The following is a 13528-nucleotide window of genomic DNA, read 5'->3' on the forward strand; positions in this document are numbered from 1 at the left end:
CTCTCAGAACCAACAACTGTAACATTCTTTCTTGTAACCAGTCTTTTTTCCTCTGCATACTGTGCATTCTACACTGTTTTCCAACCAAAATGGAATCCTTCTCTACATAATATTTTAGAAGATTATGTTTTTTCACTCTTGAATGTATTAACTTTTCCCTCATTCTTCTACTAGGCTAATTTTCATATGAAATTCTTTAACTATTTAATAATTGATTTAACTTACTTTGTCAGGCAAGACACTTAGGTTGTTTTCAATTTTTCTTTACTACAAAGAACACTGGAATTTGAAGTGGGATGGGGTAGGGAGTAGGTGAATGCAGAAAGATGAGCCCTTGAATCAATTAGTCATATGACTTTAGCATCTAATTTTTTTCCATTTTCAATGTTTATAATTATACTTCCTAGAACACGACCATGAATGCCTGCTTAGTATTTGGTTGCAAAGATTTACCCAAATTAATATAACTGGTTTCCTATTATTGGACACTGAGACAGTTTCTAATTTTTGATGATTACAAACCAGGCTGTGATGAATATCCAAGAAGCTAAATCTGTGCTGGTGCTGGACACTGAGGTCAGTAGGGATATTTTCAAGACCTCTAAAGAATAAGGTGCCTGCCAGTAGTTGTAACTGGAAGCTTTTTGGCAAAGACCCAGAAGGCTGGCTAAGGCCAAGGACTGTGGTCAAGCCTCTGGGCTTGCCTGAGGTCAGTACCCATTACCCAGCTCCCATCACATAGTGTTCATGTTGGCAGGGACCTTGGGGACCACTGGGCTGGCAGCCTTATCTCACACGTGAGAGAACGGAGGCCTGGGCTGGTCCTTCGACAGCTTAGCACTGGGCAGAACTCTACTTCACCCCAGCCCCTGGCTCCTGAATGGAAAGCTGTGATCTGCTTTCAGATTTGGAATCCGCTCCAGAGGCCCCAGGAACTCCTGCCTGCTGTCCTTCACTGGACCATTTACTGCTAAGGCTGGAAAGAGAGGACTCAGGCACTTTCGCAAATGAACTGAGCAGCAAGGGGGTGGAGGGTGTTGAAAGAAGATTGGAGGGCTACCCCACAGGCAACTGGGCCTGCTCCACCCAGAATCCCCCTTTTTTTTTCCCCTAACCAGGTGATAGGCTTAGTGGCAGTCATCCTATGTAAGGTCCATCTGACAAATCTATTTGGGGTTTAAGCTGAAATAGCAGGTGAGTCCCTCCCTTTCCTTAGAGGGGTCAGCTGTTTGTACTGGGAACCAGCTTTGCTAAAAAGGCCTGTCTATCCTGCCCTCTGTCCCCAACAGCTCTCTGTGGTTTTGGGTGCTAATGAGCTCTCCTCCCTCCCTGCTTGGGCCTTGCTCTGGGCTGGGGAATTCACACAAATGGTGTGCAATTTGTCCCTTCTGGGTTTTCCTTTCTGACTTGGAGCTAAAGCAAACCCCTCAACCCCCACTGACACCTTGTTTATTCAACTGGGAGAGATTTAACACCCAGGAACCCAGCTCCCCTCTCTGAGCTCCTTTCCCAAATCTTCATCCCCCTCCCAAGCCCCCAGCCCTGCACTCCCTGAATAATTTATAAGTCTAGGCAGGGCTTATAAAAGGGTCTCTAGAGAAAGACCAATAGTGTGTAGAAAGTTCTGAGAAGTAGGAGAGCCCACTGCCTGCCTGACCTTGGTGTCCTAAGGATGGACCCTGCTGCTCCTGCTGCTGTGGTGCCTGTCCCAGACCTGGCCTTGGCCCTACCACCAGTTTCCCAGGAACTCCCTGGCCTATTACACCCATCACCCCTTCTCTCTTCTGGACAAGAAATACCTGGGAGTGAAAGGTAAGTGGAACTTGGCATTTGGCAACCTGAACTCAGGCTTAGGGGGTTTCTAGGAGAGAGGGGAGATAAGCTATTGGAGCACCTCTGCTCTGTAAAGGGGAGAGGCAATGGCCTCACAACCCCTGCTTCACATCTCTGGCCTGGAATATTTCATTTGGCTTTTCACTTCACTAATGCTTCCAGGTGGCAGGAGGGGATTGGGGGACAGTGGGCATTGCCAAAGCTGAAGGTCAAGCAGCCAGGTCCTTGTAGGCCAGGTGTAGAGTCCACTGAGTGGCACTGGGCCTAACATGCCTAGACTGTGGCTGAGGATGTAGGGAAAGAGCCAACATCTAAAAGAAGCCTTTGACTGGGGAAATTGTCTTTTCCCCAAACATACCATATGACTCTCATCTGCTTTTTTTCTACCTCTGTAAGTCCAGTGGGGAAACAATGGGCCTGGGAATATTTCTGGTTCCTTCCCCCAGCCCAGGAAGATGATAGTGTTCTGAGCTCTACTTCTTGGAGCAGGAGGTAGGAGGCAAAATAGTTTCCTCCCAACCCTCATTTACTCCTCCAAATATTTCACATTCAACAAACATTTACTAAAGCACCTATTATGTCCCAGGCATTGTGCTAGGTGTTGAGAATTTAGATATGATCAAACATCTCATTGAGCCTAAGAAACTCAACATCAACTTATCTCTTTTTTCTCCTAGAGGAGCTTGTCTTTGGAGGCCCTGGCTGTCCTCCACAAATGACCCCCCAAAGCAGGTGAGGAAGTTGGTGGATTGGGTGAGTTTGGGTCCTTGTGATATATCTTTATAGGCACATGCAGCCACATTCATTCACACTGGCCAAGTCCCTTCCCAGAGAGCTCCTGACCTCAGTCCAAGGCTGCAAATCTGAGAGCACATCCTTATGGCTTTGCTAACATTTGAATTCCACAGCAGCTCTGGGAGGCCCAAGATTTCCATGGCCAATGGAAAAATGAAGAGACTTAGGCTCAGAGTGGGAAAAATGTTTGGGAAGGCCCCATAGCCAGTGTGCAGCAGAGCTGGTGCCCAAATCCCAGTCCCCTGGCACAATGCCCTAGTATTCTCCCACCCTACCTCCCTGAATCTTGGCTGCTCCAGTAGAACTCTGTTCCCTGGACAGCCTCCAAACAGGTGTTAGAACAGGGGCGGGAAAGCAAACAACCCCAGGACTCTGTCCATTTGTTTTTCAACCAGAACCAGGACAGACCCACTTGTTGTAGGACAGGGGGCTGGGGAAGTAGACCCTGGAAACGTCTTAAGATCTCTTCCAGATTGTCCTACCTGCAGATTTCTGACTTCTGATATGGGGGAGGCAGTTATCTGGCCATGCACTTTGAGCCACATGCTAGCTTTTGCTTTGGACAGGCTGCTGGTGGGGTAACAGCCGCTGAGGCCACCAAGGCTGACTCTGAATTCCATCACCCCGTCAGGTAAGCTTCTGGCACCAAACTTAGAACTTGATATAGATACATTAGCTGTCTAAATCCTCACAACAGTCCTGAGAAGCAGGAGGAAGGGGGCATTTGTATGATCGTTTCACAGTCAAGGAAACTAAGCCCAGAGAGGTTAAGGGACTTTCTTGGCCAAGGTTGCTTTCCCAGGAGGCATTGTCACTGTTCCCTAAGGATGAGCCCCTGTACACACAGCAGTGAAGGAATCTATAATAAAAAAGATGGGAAGCACAGCGATAGAGATTTCTTGGCTAGAAGTCTCCTGGGAAGGGGAGTAGGGTAAGGGCTAGAACTGATAGATGTGGGGCTAGGTCCTCCCACAGCTGTAGGTCCACCAAAGGTGACCTTCTTGCCAGGGTCATTTTGTAACAGTTCAAAAACTTCTATTACAAAGCTTTCTTTCAACCTTTCCCTCTCACCCCATTAATCCAGTTAAGAGAAGGGGTTTAGGGGCTGGCTTCCTTCTTGGCCCTACTGGTGCCTCTGTATACTCAACTAGTCTACATTTGAGGCCATGTTTCTTCTCTGCCCACAGGCTCTTCTGGCCGAAATCACGCTCCTTTGACTACCTGTATAGTGCTGGGGAAATTTTACTGCAGAATTTCCCTGTTCAGGCCACTATCAACCTATATGAGGATTCTGACAGTGAAGACGAAGAAGAAGAGGAGGAGGAGGAGGATGAAGAGGAGAAAGAGGAGGCTAATAAAAAGGGGCCAGAAGGGTGTGTGAGAGTACCAGGGCCTGCACCACACAGGGCCACAGCTCCTCCTGTCCAAACTGAAGCAGTCACTGATTGGCAAGTTTCCAATGGCCTTTCCAAGGGACAGCTTTCTGGACTAAAAACTGGGTCCTCAAGCTGCCCAGCTCATCCTGGCTTACCCAACTAGTTGGTGAACTCAGGCCCCTGGCATGTCATTGTCTGGGCTGCTGACAGGATTCCTAGGAGCTCTAGGGAAAGGAAAACCTGCTTCTGAAGCCCCCAGGAAGCAGAGCAGGGCAGGGCATGCCCTTGTGGAGGAGAACAGCCACTTCTCAGGGCCTTTGACAACCAAGCCTTCCCAGGTGGCCACATAAGTCCAGTCTCTCCCATGGGAAGCCTGACTTCTGACTTTACCTCCAGGGACACCAATACCAAATCCAAGCAAATTTGGGGCACCTTTCTGATGAGTCTTGTAGGAAGACAAGGAGGCATCTAGAGAATCAGCTTGCTCTGGGGACTCCTTCCCCCATTTTGCTTGCTCTCCATTGAAATCTGAGTGTTGGCATGAGATGAATCAGGAGAAAAATAAACTACATGATGTTTGCCTTTTTCTTGGAACTGTGCTGATTTCTTAACTGAACTCTGCCCATGTTGTGAAGCCATGAGTGGAGGGTCAGAGACCAGCTCAAGGCCAATTCATTGTTCTACCTGAGGTCAGTTGACAGATTTTTCTCCTTTGGGATGTAGGGCTAGGGACCCAGCATGGTGCCAAGGCTTCTCAATTTGTGAAATCAGGCTTGATTAAATTTCTAGGATAGTTTAGAAAGCCCTCAAAGGGTAGCCTGAAAGTTGGGAGTAGGGGATGGGCTTCAGGGGAAGGAGGGAGTGTTGGAAATGGCTGTGCATGTGTGAGGAGGGGTATTTGGGGGGCTACTAAGTCCTGTCCTGTCGATTTTTTTAGGCACCAAGGATTGAACCCAGAGGCACTAACCACAGAGTGACAACCCCAGTCCTTTTTCTATTTCATTTAGAGACAGGGTCTCACTGAGTTGCTTAGGGCCTTGCTAAATTGCTGAGGTTGGTTTTGAACTCACAATTCTCCTGCTTCAGCTCCCAAGCCACTGGGATTACAGGTGTGTGTCACCATGCCTGGCCTATCCTGTCAATTTTCTGTCCTTAGTTCCCTTTGTGTCCACCACAGCTCAGGCCTTGTTGTTGACCTTGCCCCAGTTCCTCTTCAGCTAATTTTTTTGCCTCCAGCATGTCCTTTGCAATTTGTTTTCTGAACTGGCTATCGAACCAGGCCAGGTCATGTCCTTACTTCACCAATAGCTAGGCTTATGGTTGTTCTGTTTGGTTTAGGTTTTCTGTTTGTTTTTGATCACAGAATCCCTTGGAAATCTAGGGCTTCCCTACCCAGAAAAAATACATGTGTATACACACATTCAATGCTATGTATTTCCAAATCAAGTCCTTAATGTAATATTCTAAGGTTTTCAATTATCTGGATTTGCCTCTCTTGCTTATTTACTTGTTTTGCAGAACTAGGGATTGAACTCAGGGCTTCACATATGCTAGGCAAATGTTCTATCACTAAACTATATCCCAAGCCCAGATTTCTGTCTCTTTAGATTCATCCCTCAACTCTTGCAATTTACACTGTGTCCTTCAATATGGCATACTTTCTAATGTCTTTGTGGCTTTAAACTTCTGTCTGCAATGCCTTTTCACTTTTGCATATCTTGTACTCCCATCCCTGCTATATGACTAGTCCACCGACCACTCCTATGAGAAGCCACTCCAAGCAGACTGACCCCCGCCACTCAGTGCCTCTCCTACCATAGCACCTGCCTCCTTTCCTATCCTATGCGTAAGATATAGCAGGGTTTGATATCCCCATATGACTTCATAGCACAGCACAATGACAGGCACAAAGGAGTTGCTTAGGAAATGCTGAAAGTCAAAATTCTCAAGTCTTCTTAAAGCAGCTCTTGGTAGAACCAACATCCATTTACTTGCCTGTTTCCCTATATCTTAGCTACAAAGAGGACAGGATAACATCTTATTGAGAGGCAGAACGAGGCTACTTTTCTTTCCCCTCCTTTTTCAAACTGAGATAATCAGCTTCAGTTCTGAGCTATAGTTGGGACTTTGCCAATTCAGATAGAGCCTTGAGCTGGCCAACAAACTCACACACTGGTGCCATCTATTGGTCAAAATTTAACCTTGTTCTTTAATTAAAGCTGCTAGTTGATCTTTGACCACTTTAATCCTTTTATTCCATTCTGTTTCTGCTTTTAAGTAAAATGGAAACTACCATGTGCTTGTTGTATGACCTTGGGCAAGTTACTTATCCACTCTGAGCCCTCTCTTCATTGGTATAATGAGGATAATAATGTTACTTCCTCTCAGAGTCATTGTGAGGATTCAACGAGATAATATGTAAAAAGTATTTAGTCTGGGTCCTGGCACATAGGAAAACCATCCAGTAGGTGATACTAGTCATAATAATAGTAGTTGTGGTAGCTGATATTATTAATTTTATAAAAGAAATGAGAGTATAGGCTTGAGTCAACTAATGACTGATTTATTAAGTACCATTTGATTGTCTAACCAGTCAAAACATCTTTGCAGTGTTCATCTCCATTAAAAACAAACAAACAAACAAAAAACCCAAAAGTTAAATGACAGAGGTCAAGTACTGTTTCCTGGACCACTCTTGACATTCAAATGGCAGCCCACAGGTTTTGGGATCCTATCCTAAGACAGCGGTTTTCAAACCTATTTTCATGCTTTTACAGGAAACCCTTTCTTTGGAATTGTGTTTTGAATCAAGCGCAGAAGCCTAATATATAAGTCAGATTAAATGGGGCTGCCCTGGGGAAGCCAGAATCCCTGCCCTAGTGTCCTCCACTCTCCTTTAAACTCTCTCTACTCCCACTTATTTATTTATTTTTGTAGTACTAGGGATTGAACCCAGGGACACTCTACCACTAAGCTGCATTTCCAGTCCTTTAATGTTTTTTTTGTTTTAATTTTTTTTTTTTTTTTTACATTTTACTTGTAGCAAGGATTACTATCAAACTCCACTCATCGGGTCAGAATGGAGTATTAGCAAAAAACTTGCCCCTCATGTAGCATACTACCTATACTTGCAAGTACATTTTATGTTTTAATTTTAAGACAGGGTCTTGCTAAGTTGCTGATGGTCTCACAAAATTCCTGAGGCTGACCTGAAACTTGCCATCCTCCTGCCTTAGCCTCCAGATTCACTGGAATCTCCACCCTCTTTTGTGAAGCACTATTAGGAATCCCCAGATTGTGGGGAAGACAGTCATGAAACCACTGTCATAAGGGTTAAAATCAAGAATGATATGAAGCTGAGGGGGGATTAATTAGTATTTTAACATGACCAGTGTTCCGTTTAAAATCCTTGTTTTGGGTCCTATTTTTTAGGTCCTATTTGGTTAAAATCCTTTGTTTTGGGTTCTATTTTCATATCTCAAAAATTGCTTGAGTCCTTATACCATAGGTTATAGGGATTTAAAATCCTTGGAATCCCAATATCCTTGGTTTTAAAGTATTATATAGCATAGAATTACAAATCCCAAAATCCCCAGAGGTTTAAAGACCCTAAAACCCTTGGAACAGTAATTCTTAACTCAGAATGAGCTCTTCTCACTCCCCCACACCTCCCACTTACTGTGCATGTGCTGTTGTTTACTAAGTAGACATTTTGTCTCACTTTCCTTCCAGTACCATGTCCTGAAATGGCTTCCAATCCTCCTCCCCTCCACATGGTTGCTAAGTGATTGGAACTCACCATTCGGACTAATCAGAGCCCAGTGTGAGTTACTTTGATATTAGTGTATTCAACTCCCATGCACAATTGTAGGGAAAAAAATCTTGTTCAAAACCCAGAGTCCCAGAGTCCTTCCTCCAACTCTGCTCAGCTGTCCCATCCCAGTGTCACACAATACCTTTCCACCCAACCACTGATTGCCTCCTTTCCCCAACCACATAGCAACAGAGAGGGCATATCTGTTGAGAGTGAAGTTGCATTTGAACCGGACCTTGAAGGATGGACATGGTTATAGATGGAGAGAGAAAACTTCCCAGGAGTACCTCTTCATTTACTAAGCACTACTATATGCCCAGTGTTAATATTGTAGTGATTAAGAGCATGATCTTTGGAAGCAGATGTACCTGGTTTCAAATTCCATATTTCTCACCTGTTGATTCTAATCATTAGCCTATGCCCCTGGAGTGTTAAGTTCAGCTTTCTGGTCTTAATCTCACTGCAATCTCTGTAGTTCTTTATTATATCTACCGCCACCTCACCCCACACAAGTTCATTAAAATAGTTGCCTATTCTCTGCCTCTGTGCACAGAATGTCCCCTACTCATACTTCTGTTACCAACTCCGCTTCTCACCCCTTCCCCACAACTGTACCTGTGTGGTTGTGTATCAGGTAGATATGTTATCTCCTTTCTTTGCCAGTCCTATCTTGTAAAATGGTGGCCGATCTTTTTCCCAAACACGTTGTTATGTGGCTTGAGTTGACTGTTTTGACCTGTTAGGAGCCTGGTGTTGGTTACTGTGTTTTTGTTTTACCCCCAGTTGGCATGGCTTGTAGCAGCCTCCATGCAAATGTGCAAACCCAGGTACAAAAAAATCCAATAAGGAAGGCTGGGAGTACGGCTCAGTGGTAAAGCTCTTGCCTGGCAGGCATGAAACCCTGGGTTCAATCCTAAGTACTGCCAAACACACACACACATACACACACACACACACATCCTAACAAAAACTTAAGCAAAGAGTAAATAAATGCTCAGTGAGTGAGAGTTATAGCACTCACTCTGCCAGGCATTTACCATAGATGGTATGCCCTTAATCTTGTATGACACTATAATCACAACAATCAGGTGATAGGCATAATCAGTAACCTTCATTTATGAATAATTCTTTCTTTCTTTTTTTTTTTCTCCTGGGTTTGTGCTTGCATGGAGATTGCATGGGTTTGTGGCTTGCATGGGGCTTACCAGCTGGGGGTAAATCAAAACCCAGTAACCAACCAGGACCCCGACAGGTCAAAAGAGTGAAGGCCACTATTTTACAACAGGGGACTAGGGAGGAAAGCAGGCAAACTGTCTGTCCACTAGATAGCCCCAAGGACACAATTGGGGTGGGTGAGCAGGAGGTGGTAACACCCACTCAGGTGGAAGAGGGGCTTTCCTGTCCAGAGAGCAGGTAATAGGGTGAACAGGAGGATAAGAGAACAGCTGATTATTGTTGAACTCTTCTAGGAACTTTACATGGATTAACTCCTTTAATACAATAACCCCAAGGGGTAGGTAAAGTTAGGGAAACTGAGGCATAGAGTGGTTTTAAAAAAGAATTATTCCAGGGGCTGGGGTTGTGGCTGAGTGGTAGAGCACTCTCCTAGCATGTGCAAAGTGCTGGGTTTGATCCTCAGCACCACATAACAATAAATAAAATAAAGATATTGTGTCCAACTATAACTAAAAACTTTTTTTTTAAAAAAAGAATTATTCCAAATCACACAGTTGGTAATCTGTGGCATCTTCTAAGTGCCAGATTCTTGACATGTATTACCTTACAACAACCCTAAAAAGTAAGTACTATTATTGTCCTGATGTAATAGATGAGGAAACTTGGGTACAAAGAGGTTAAGGAATCTGCTCAAGTTCACATAGTTGATGATTGAGCCAAAATTTCAGAGATGGCAGCACTTGCCTATAAGTACACTGATGATGCAGAAGTAGGATTTACATTCCTCTGACTAGAGCTCCAAGCCTTCAGGAGATGGAATCCACAGGGTTAGGTGAAGGATTAAATCTGTGGGAGGGAAAAGAAAAAAAAAAGGTTTCAGTTCTGCCTGGAGGGAAGTGAGTCAGAGGATATGAAGAACTCTGGGCCAGGGGCCAGGAAAAGCTGAAGGCCAGTGAAAGGTGTCACTGAGGAGGGATGTTTGGCAGCCTCCTGCTAGGCAATGGCAGGCTCTCATGGAACCTGGGCTTTGAGTACAGGGATACCAGAGGCAAGGGGCTGATGAGGGAATTTTGTTCCTGCCTCTCAGTGCTGTTCTGCCTCAGAGTAGAACAGGACTTTGCTGCCCATGCCTCGTTCTGGTTGAAAAGTGCAGGCCTAGAAGAACTATCAACAGCTGAGCTCTCCTGTGGTGTGCCAGACACTGTGCTTGGTGCCCCACACACTTCATCCAGAATTAGCCTCACCAAACCTCAGCAGAGTGTGTAAGATTATCCTCATGCTTATAAGATAGGGACCCAGGTAAAGTGACTTGTCAGCAATTACACAGTGGGACAGCCTAGGCAGAACTGGGACAGTGTAACTACAAAGTCCCAGCTTTTAACTACTAGTTTCCTTCTCTTCTTCTCCTCATGCCCCCAAACCTTGAGAGCCTTGAAGGCTAGCAGCTGTCTCTGGCCTCCTACAATCTACAGGAAAAAGAACAGTGTAAAATATCACACAAAGGCACTTCTATACCCATCATGGGTGATACCTGAGGCTTGAGGTCAAGTGCAAATTTTGAGGTTGAGAGGCAGCACGGGAATCAGCTGGAATCAGGCTCTGGGTTCTTCCAGATGTCTTCCACTTGAGAACAAGCTCCACGTGTATATTAACAACTGGAGAGGCTGCGCCCTCTAGTGACCAAAATGTCAATTTACAGCACTATGCACTGGAGCAGGAGGCCCATTCACCTAGAGGATTCTATGGCCAACAATTTTTAGTCCTTGGTAGTTATGGAGAAAGGCTCTAGAATCAAACTAAATCTCGGTTGAAATACTGGTTTTACTCCTTTATATCTAGGTGATCATGAAAACATTAGACTCTTAGCCTTAGGAAGGATAATAATACCAATTCAATAGAGTTATTGTAAGGATTAAGTTAGATAATACATGTAAAGGCTTAGCAGATTACACATTATGATTGTAATATCTATATATGGCATATATATATATATATACACACACACACATTATATGCATATTTGCATATATAAATATATGCAATATAAGCACATATACAAAACAATTGTTCTGTTTTTTACATATGCTATCATATTAGTAGTCATATCTTTGACTTCCTTTGCCTTTCCCATTTAGTTCTATTAGGTGATCTTGATTTAGCCACTCATCTCATGTTGGACAAAACCATCAGGATCTCAGAAGGGCAACTCAATCTCTAGTGAACCTCAAACCCACTGTCCCACCTCAGGGAATGCAATGCCAACACTTTTCTTAAGACTTGTAAACCAGACATAGGCTATGATATTTGCTTTTTTCATGTATACTTTAAAAAACTTAGACCACGTATCTTTGTCTTCAATATTCTGTGAATATTAATATGTCTGCTTTACACAGGTGTTGGGTTCTTTCTACATTTTAGAGCAACTTTACATCCACATCCATGTTCTCATTAATGATCCATAATTTTTTTGTACAGGAATCTAATACAGGAGTGCTTAACTACTGATCCACATCCCAGTCCTTTTTCTTTCTTTTTCTTCTTCTTTTTTTTTTTTTTGAGATGGTCTCACTAAGTTGTTTAGGGCCTTGCCAAGTTGCTGGGACTAACCTAAAATTTGTGATCTTTCTGTCTCAGCCTCTTGAGTTGATGGGATTACAAACACAAGCTACTGTGTCCAGCCATGATTTTCTTAATACTTAGTGAGGAAATCAAGTATGATGAGAAGGGAACTGATTTCCTCAAGGTTGCACAGCAAGTCAGTACAGGATTCAAGGTCAGAGCCCAGAATTTGCTTTTGTACTGGGGGTTAAACCTAGGGTTGCTTTACTGCTGAGCTATACCCCCAGTTCTTTTCATGTTTTTTTTTTGTTGTTGTTGTTTGTTTGTTTGTTTTGCAAAGGGTGTCACTGAATTGCTCAGGCTGGCCTGCAACTTGCAACCCTCCTGCCTCTGGTTCTCAAGTTGGATCCCAAAATCTTGATGTTGAATCCAGTGCTTTCCACCAGCCCTTGCAATCACACAAAGCCCAATGCTCTGGCTAAACGAGAAGCATCTGTAACCCTAGACATGGCTTATTCTTGAAGACCATCTCACTGCACTCTGACGACTCATTTCCTGCTTCTCCTAAATATCCCCAGTACATTATCAAATTATGATTCTTCACATAAAAGAAATGGCAGCATGTTGATAAAACTGGTGACCTCAAATAGCTACATCTCCAAAACTTGCTAAGAATACAATCAAAGATTACATGACAGGTTTGGGGAGAAGTGAACATTATCTCTTCAGCCAAGCCATGTGTACTGCTGAGAAATTAGCTGCCCTCACAGCCAGCTTGATTTAGCCACTCATCTCATGATGGACATAACTGTCAGGGTCTCTGAAGGGCAACTCTGTCTCTAGTCACTACAAAGACTGGGAAGTGTTGATGTGTGTCATCAGCATGGGTCCTAATGGTAGCAGCTGTTTGCAGGCAGTGAGGGAAGCAGTATGATAATAACTCAAAGCTCTCAGTGTCACTTGACATGACTCTGGGGGCAGAGAATGCAGGCTTGACTGCCAGTACCAGGGACTGTCTGCTTTCATCCTAACACACTAGCAACAACACAAGCACTGCAGAGATAACAAATCATGGAGTCCAAAGACCCCCTACCTATCTATCTCCTAGGTGACACCAAAGCACTGGCAAGCTTGGCTCTGCTCAAGAGGGGAATCTTATTACTTCCTCCTGGAGTGTTGGAACTCTGGGTGGCACAAAATTTCTCTTTCTGCTGTCACTTGTTCTTTGCTCTGTCATCACCATGGCAACCCAGGAGTGGAAGCCAGCATTGAAACCAACCCCTCCCCAACAAGTATTTGTGGAACAGCAAGTGTAGGTCCTCTCTAATATTAGGTAAGCTGAACATTTTTAACCCTCTCTGTGTGCTTCAAACTTGTTCACTGCAGAAAGTTAATACTTTTCACCTGTAATTTCAGGCAGTTAATGTGCCCCTTTCTTCAATCTTTCTACATGGCAGTTACTAACCTGACTGGTCTGAGATCAGTCATTGGGCCACATGTCCCTAGTGAGCAGGATCATAACAGTGAAAAATAATACATATCTGTGACTCTACAGTCTGTCCTGCTTGCTGCTGGATTATTAGGCCAGGTGAAATTTGTTCTGAAAACTTCAGCATCTCAGATTCAAAGGAAGGTAGTACTCTTAAACTGCATTTCACAACCCCCCCTTTTTTTTAAAACCAGAGGACTTTCTAACAGAAAGAAAGAGGAGGCACAAGGTTACCAGGTCTATGCTGAATTCTCAAATCAATCTTTTTTAAAAATTTTTTTATTGGTTGTTCAAAACATTACATAGCTCTTGACATATCATATTTCATACATTTGATTCAAGTGGATTATGAACTCCCATTTTTACCCCGTATACAAATTACAGAATCATATCGGTTACACATCCACGTTTTTACATACTGCCATACTAGTGTCTGTTGTATTCTGCTGCCTTTCCTATCCTCTACTATTCCCCCTCCCCTCCATC

The 13528-nt window shown here is 43.9% G+C and overlaps 1 protein-coding gene across 1 annotated transcript; it reads left to right on the forward strand.

Annotated features, from left to right (window-relative positions):
• The first annotated feature begins 868 nt into the window (after nt 1-868).
• On the forward strand, nt 869-4598 carry Ripply1 (ripply transcriptional repressor 1). Its single transcript, XM_048796821.1, has 5 exons — nt 869-1194; nt 1672-1812; nt 2511-2565; nt 3195-3259; nt 3816-4598. The coding sequence occupies exons 2-5, from the start codon at nt 1673-1675 to the stop codon at nt 4165-4167; spliced, it is 612 nt and encodes a 203-aa protein (XP_048652778.1). The 5' UTR covers nt 869-1194; nt 1672; the 3' UTR covers nt 4168-4598.
• Nucleotides 4599-13528: the final 8930 nt, after the last annotated feature.

This window comes from Marmota marmota, unplaced genomic scaffold, assembly GCF_001458135.2.
Source record: "Marmota marmota marmota unplaced genomic scaffold, marMar, whole genome shotgun sequence".
In the NCBI taxonomy this organism is placed as follows: Eukaryota; Metazoa; Chordata; class Mammalia; order Rodentia; family Sciuridae; genus Marmota; species Marmota marmota.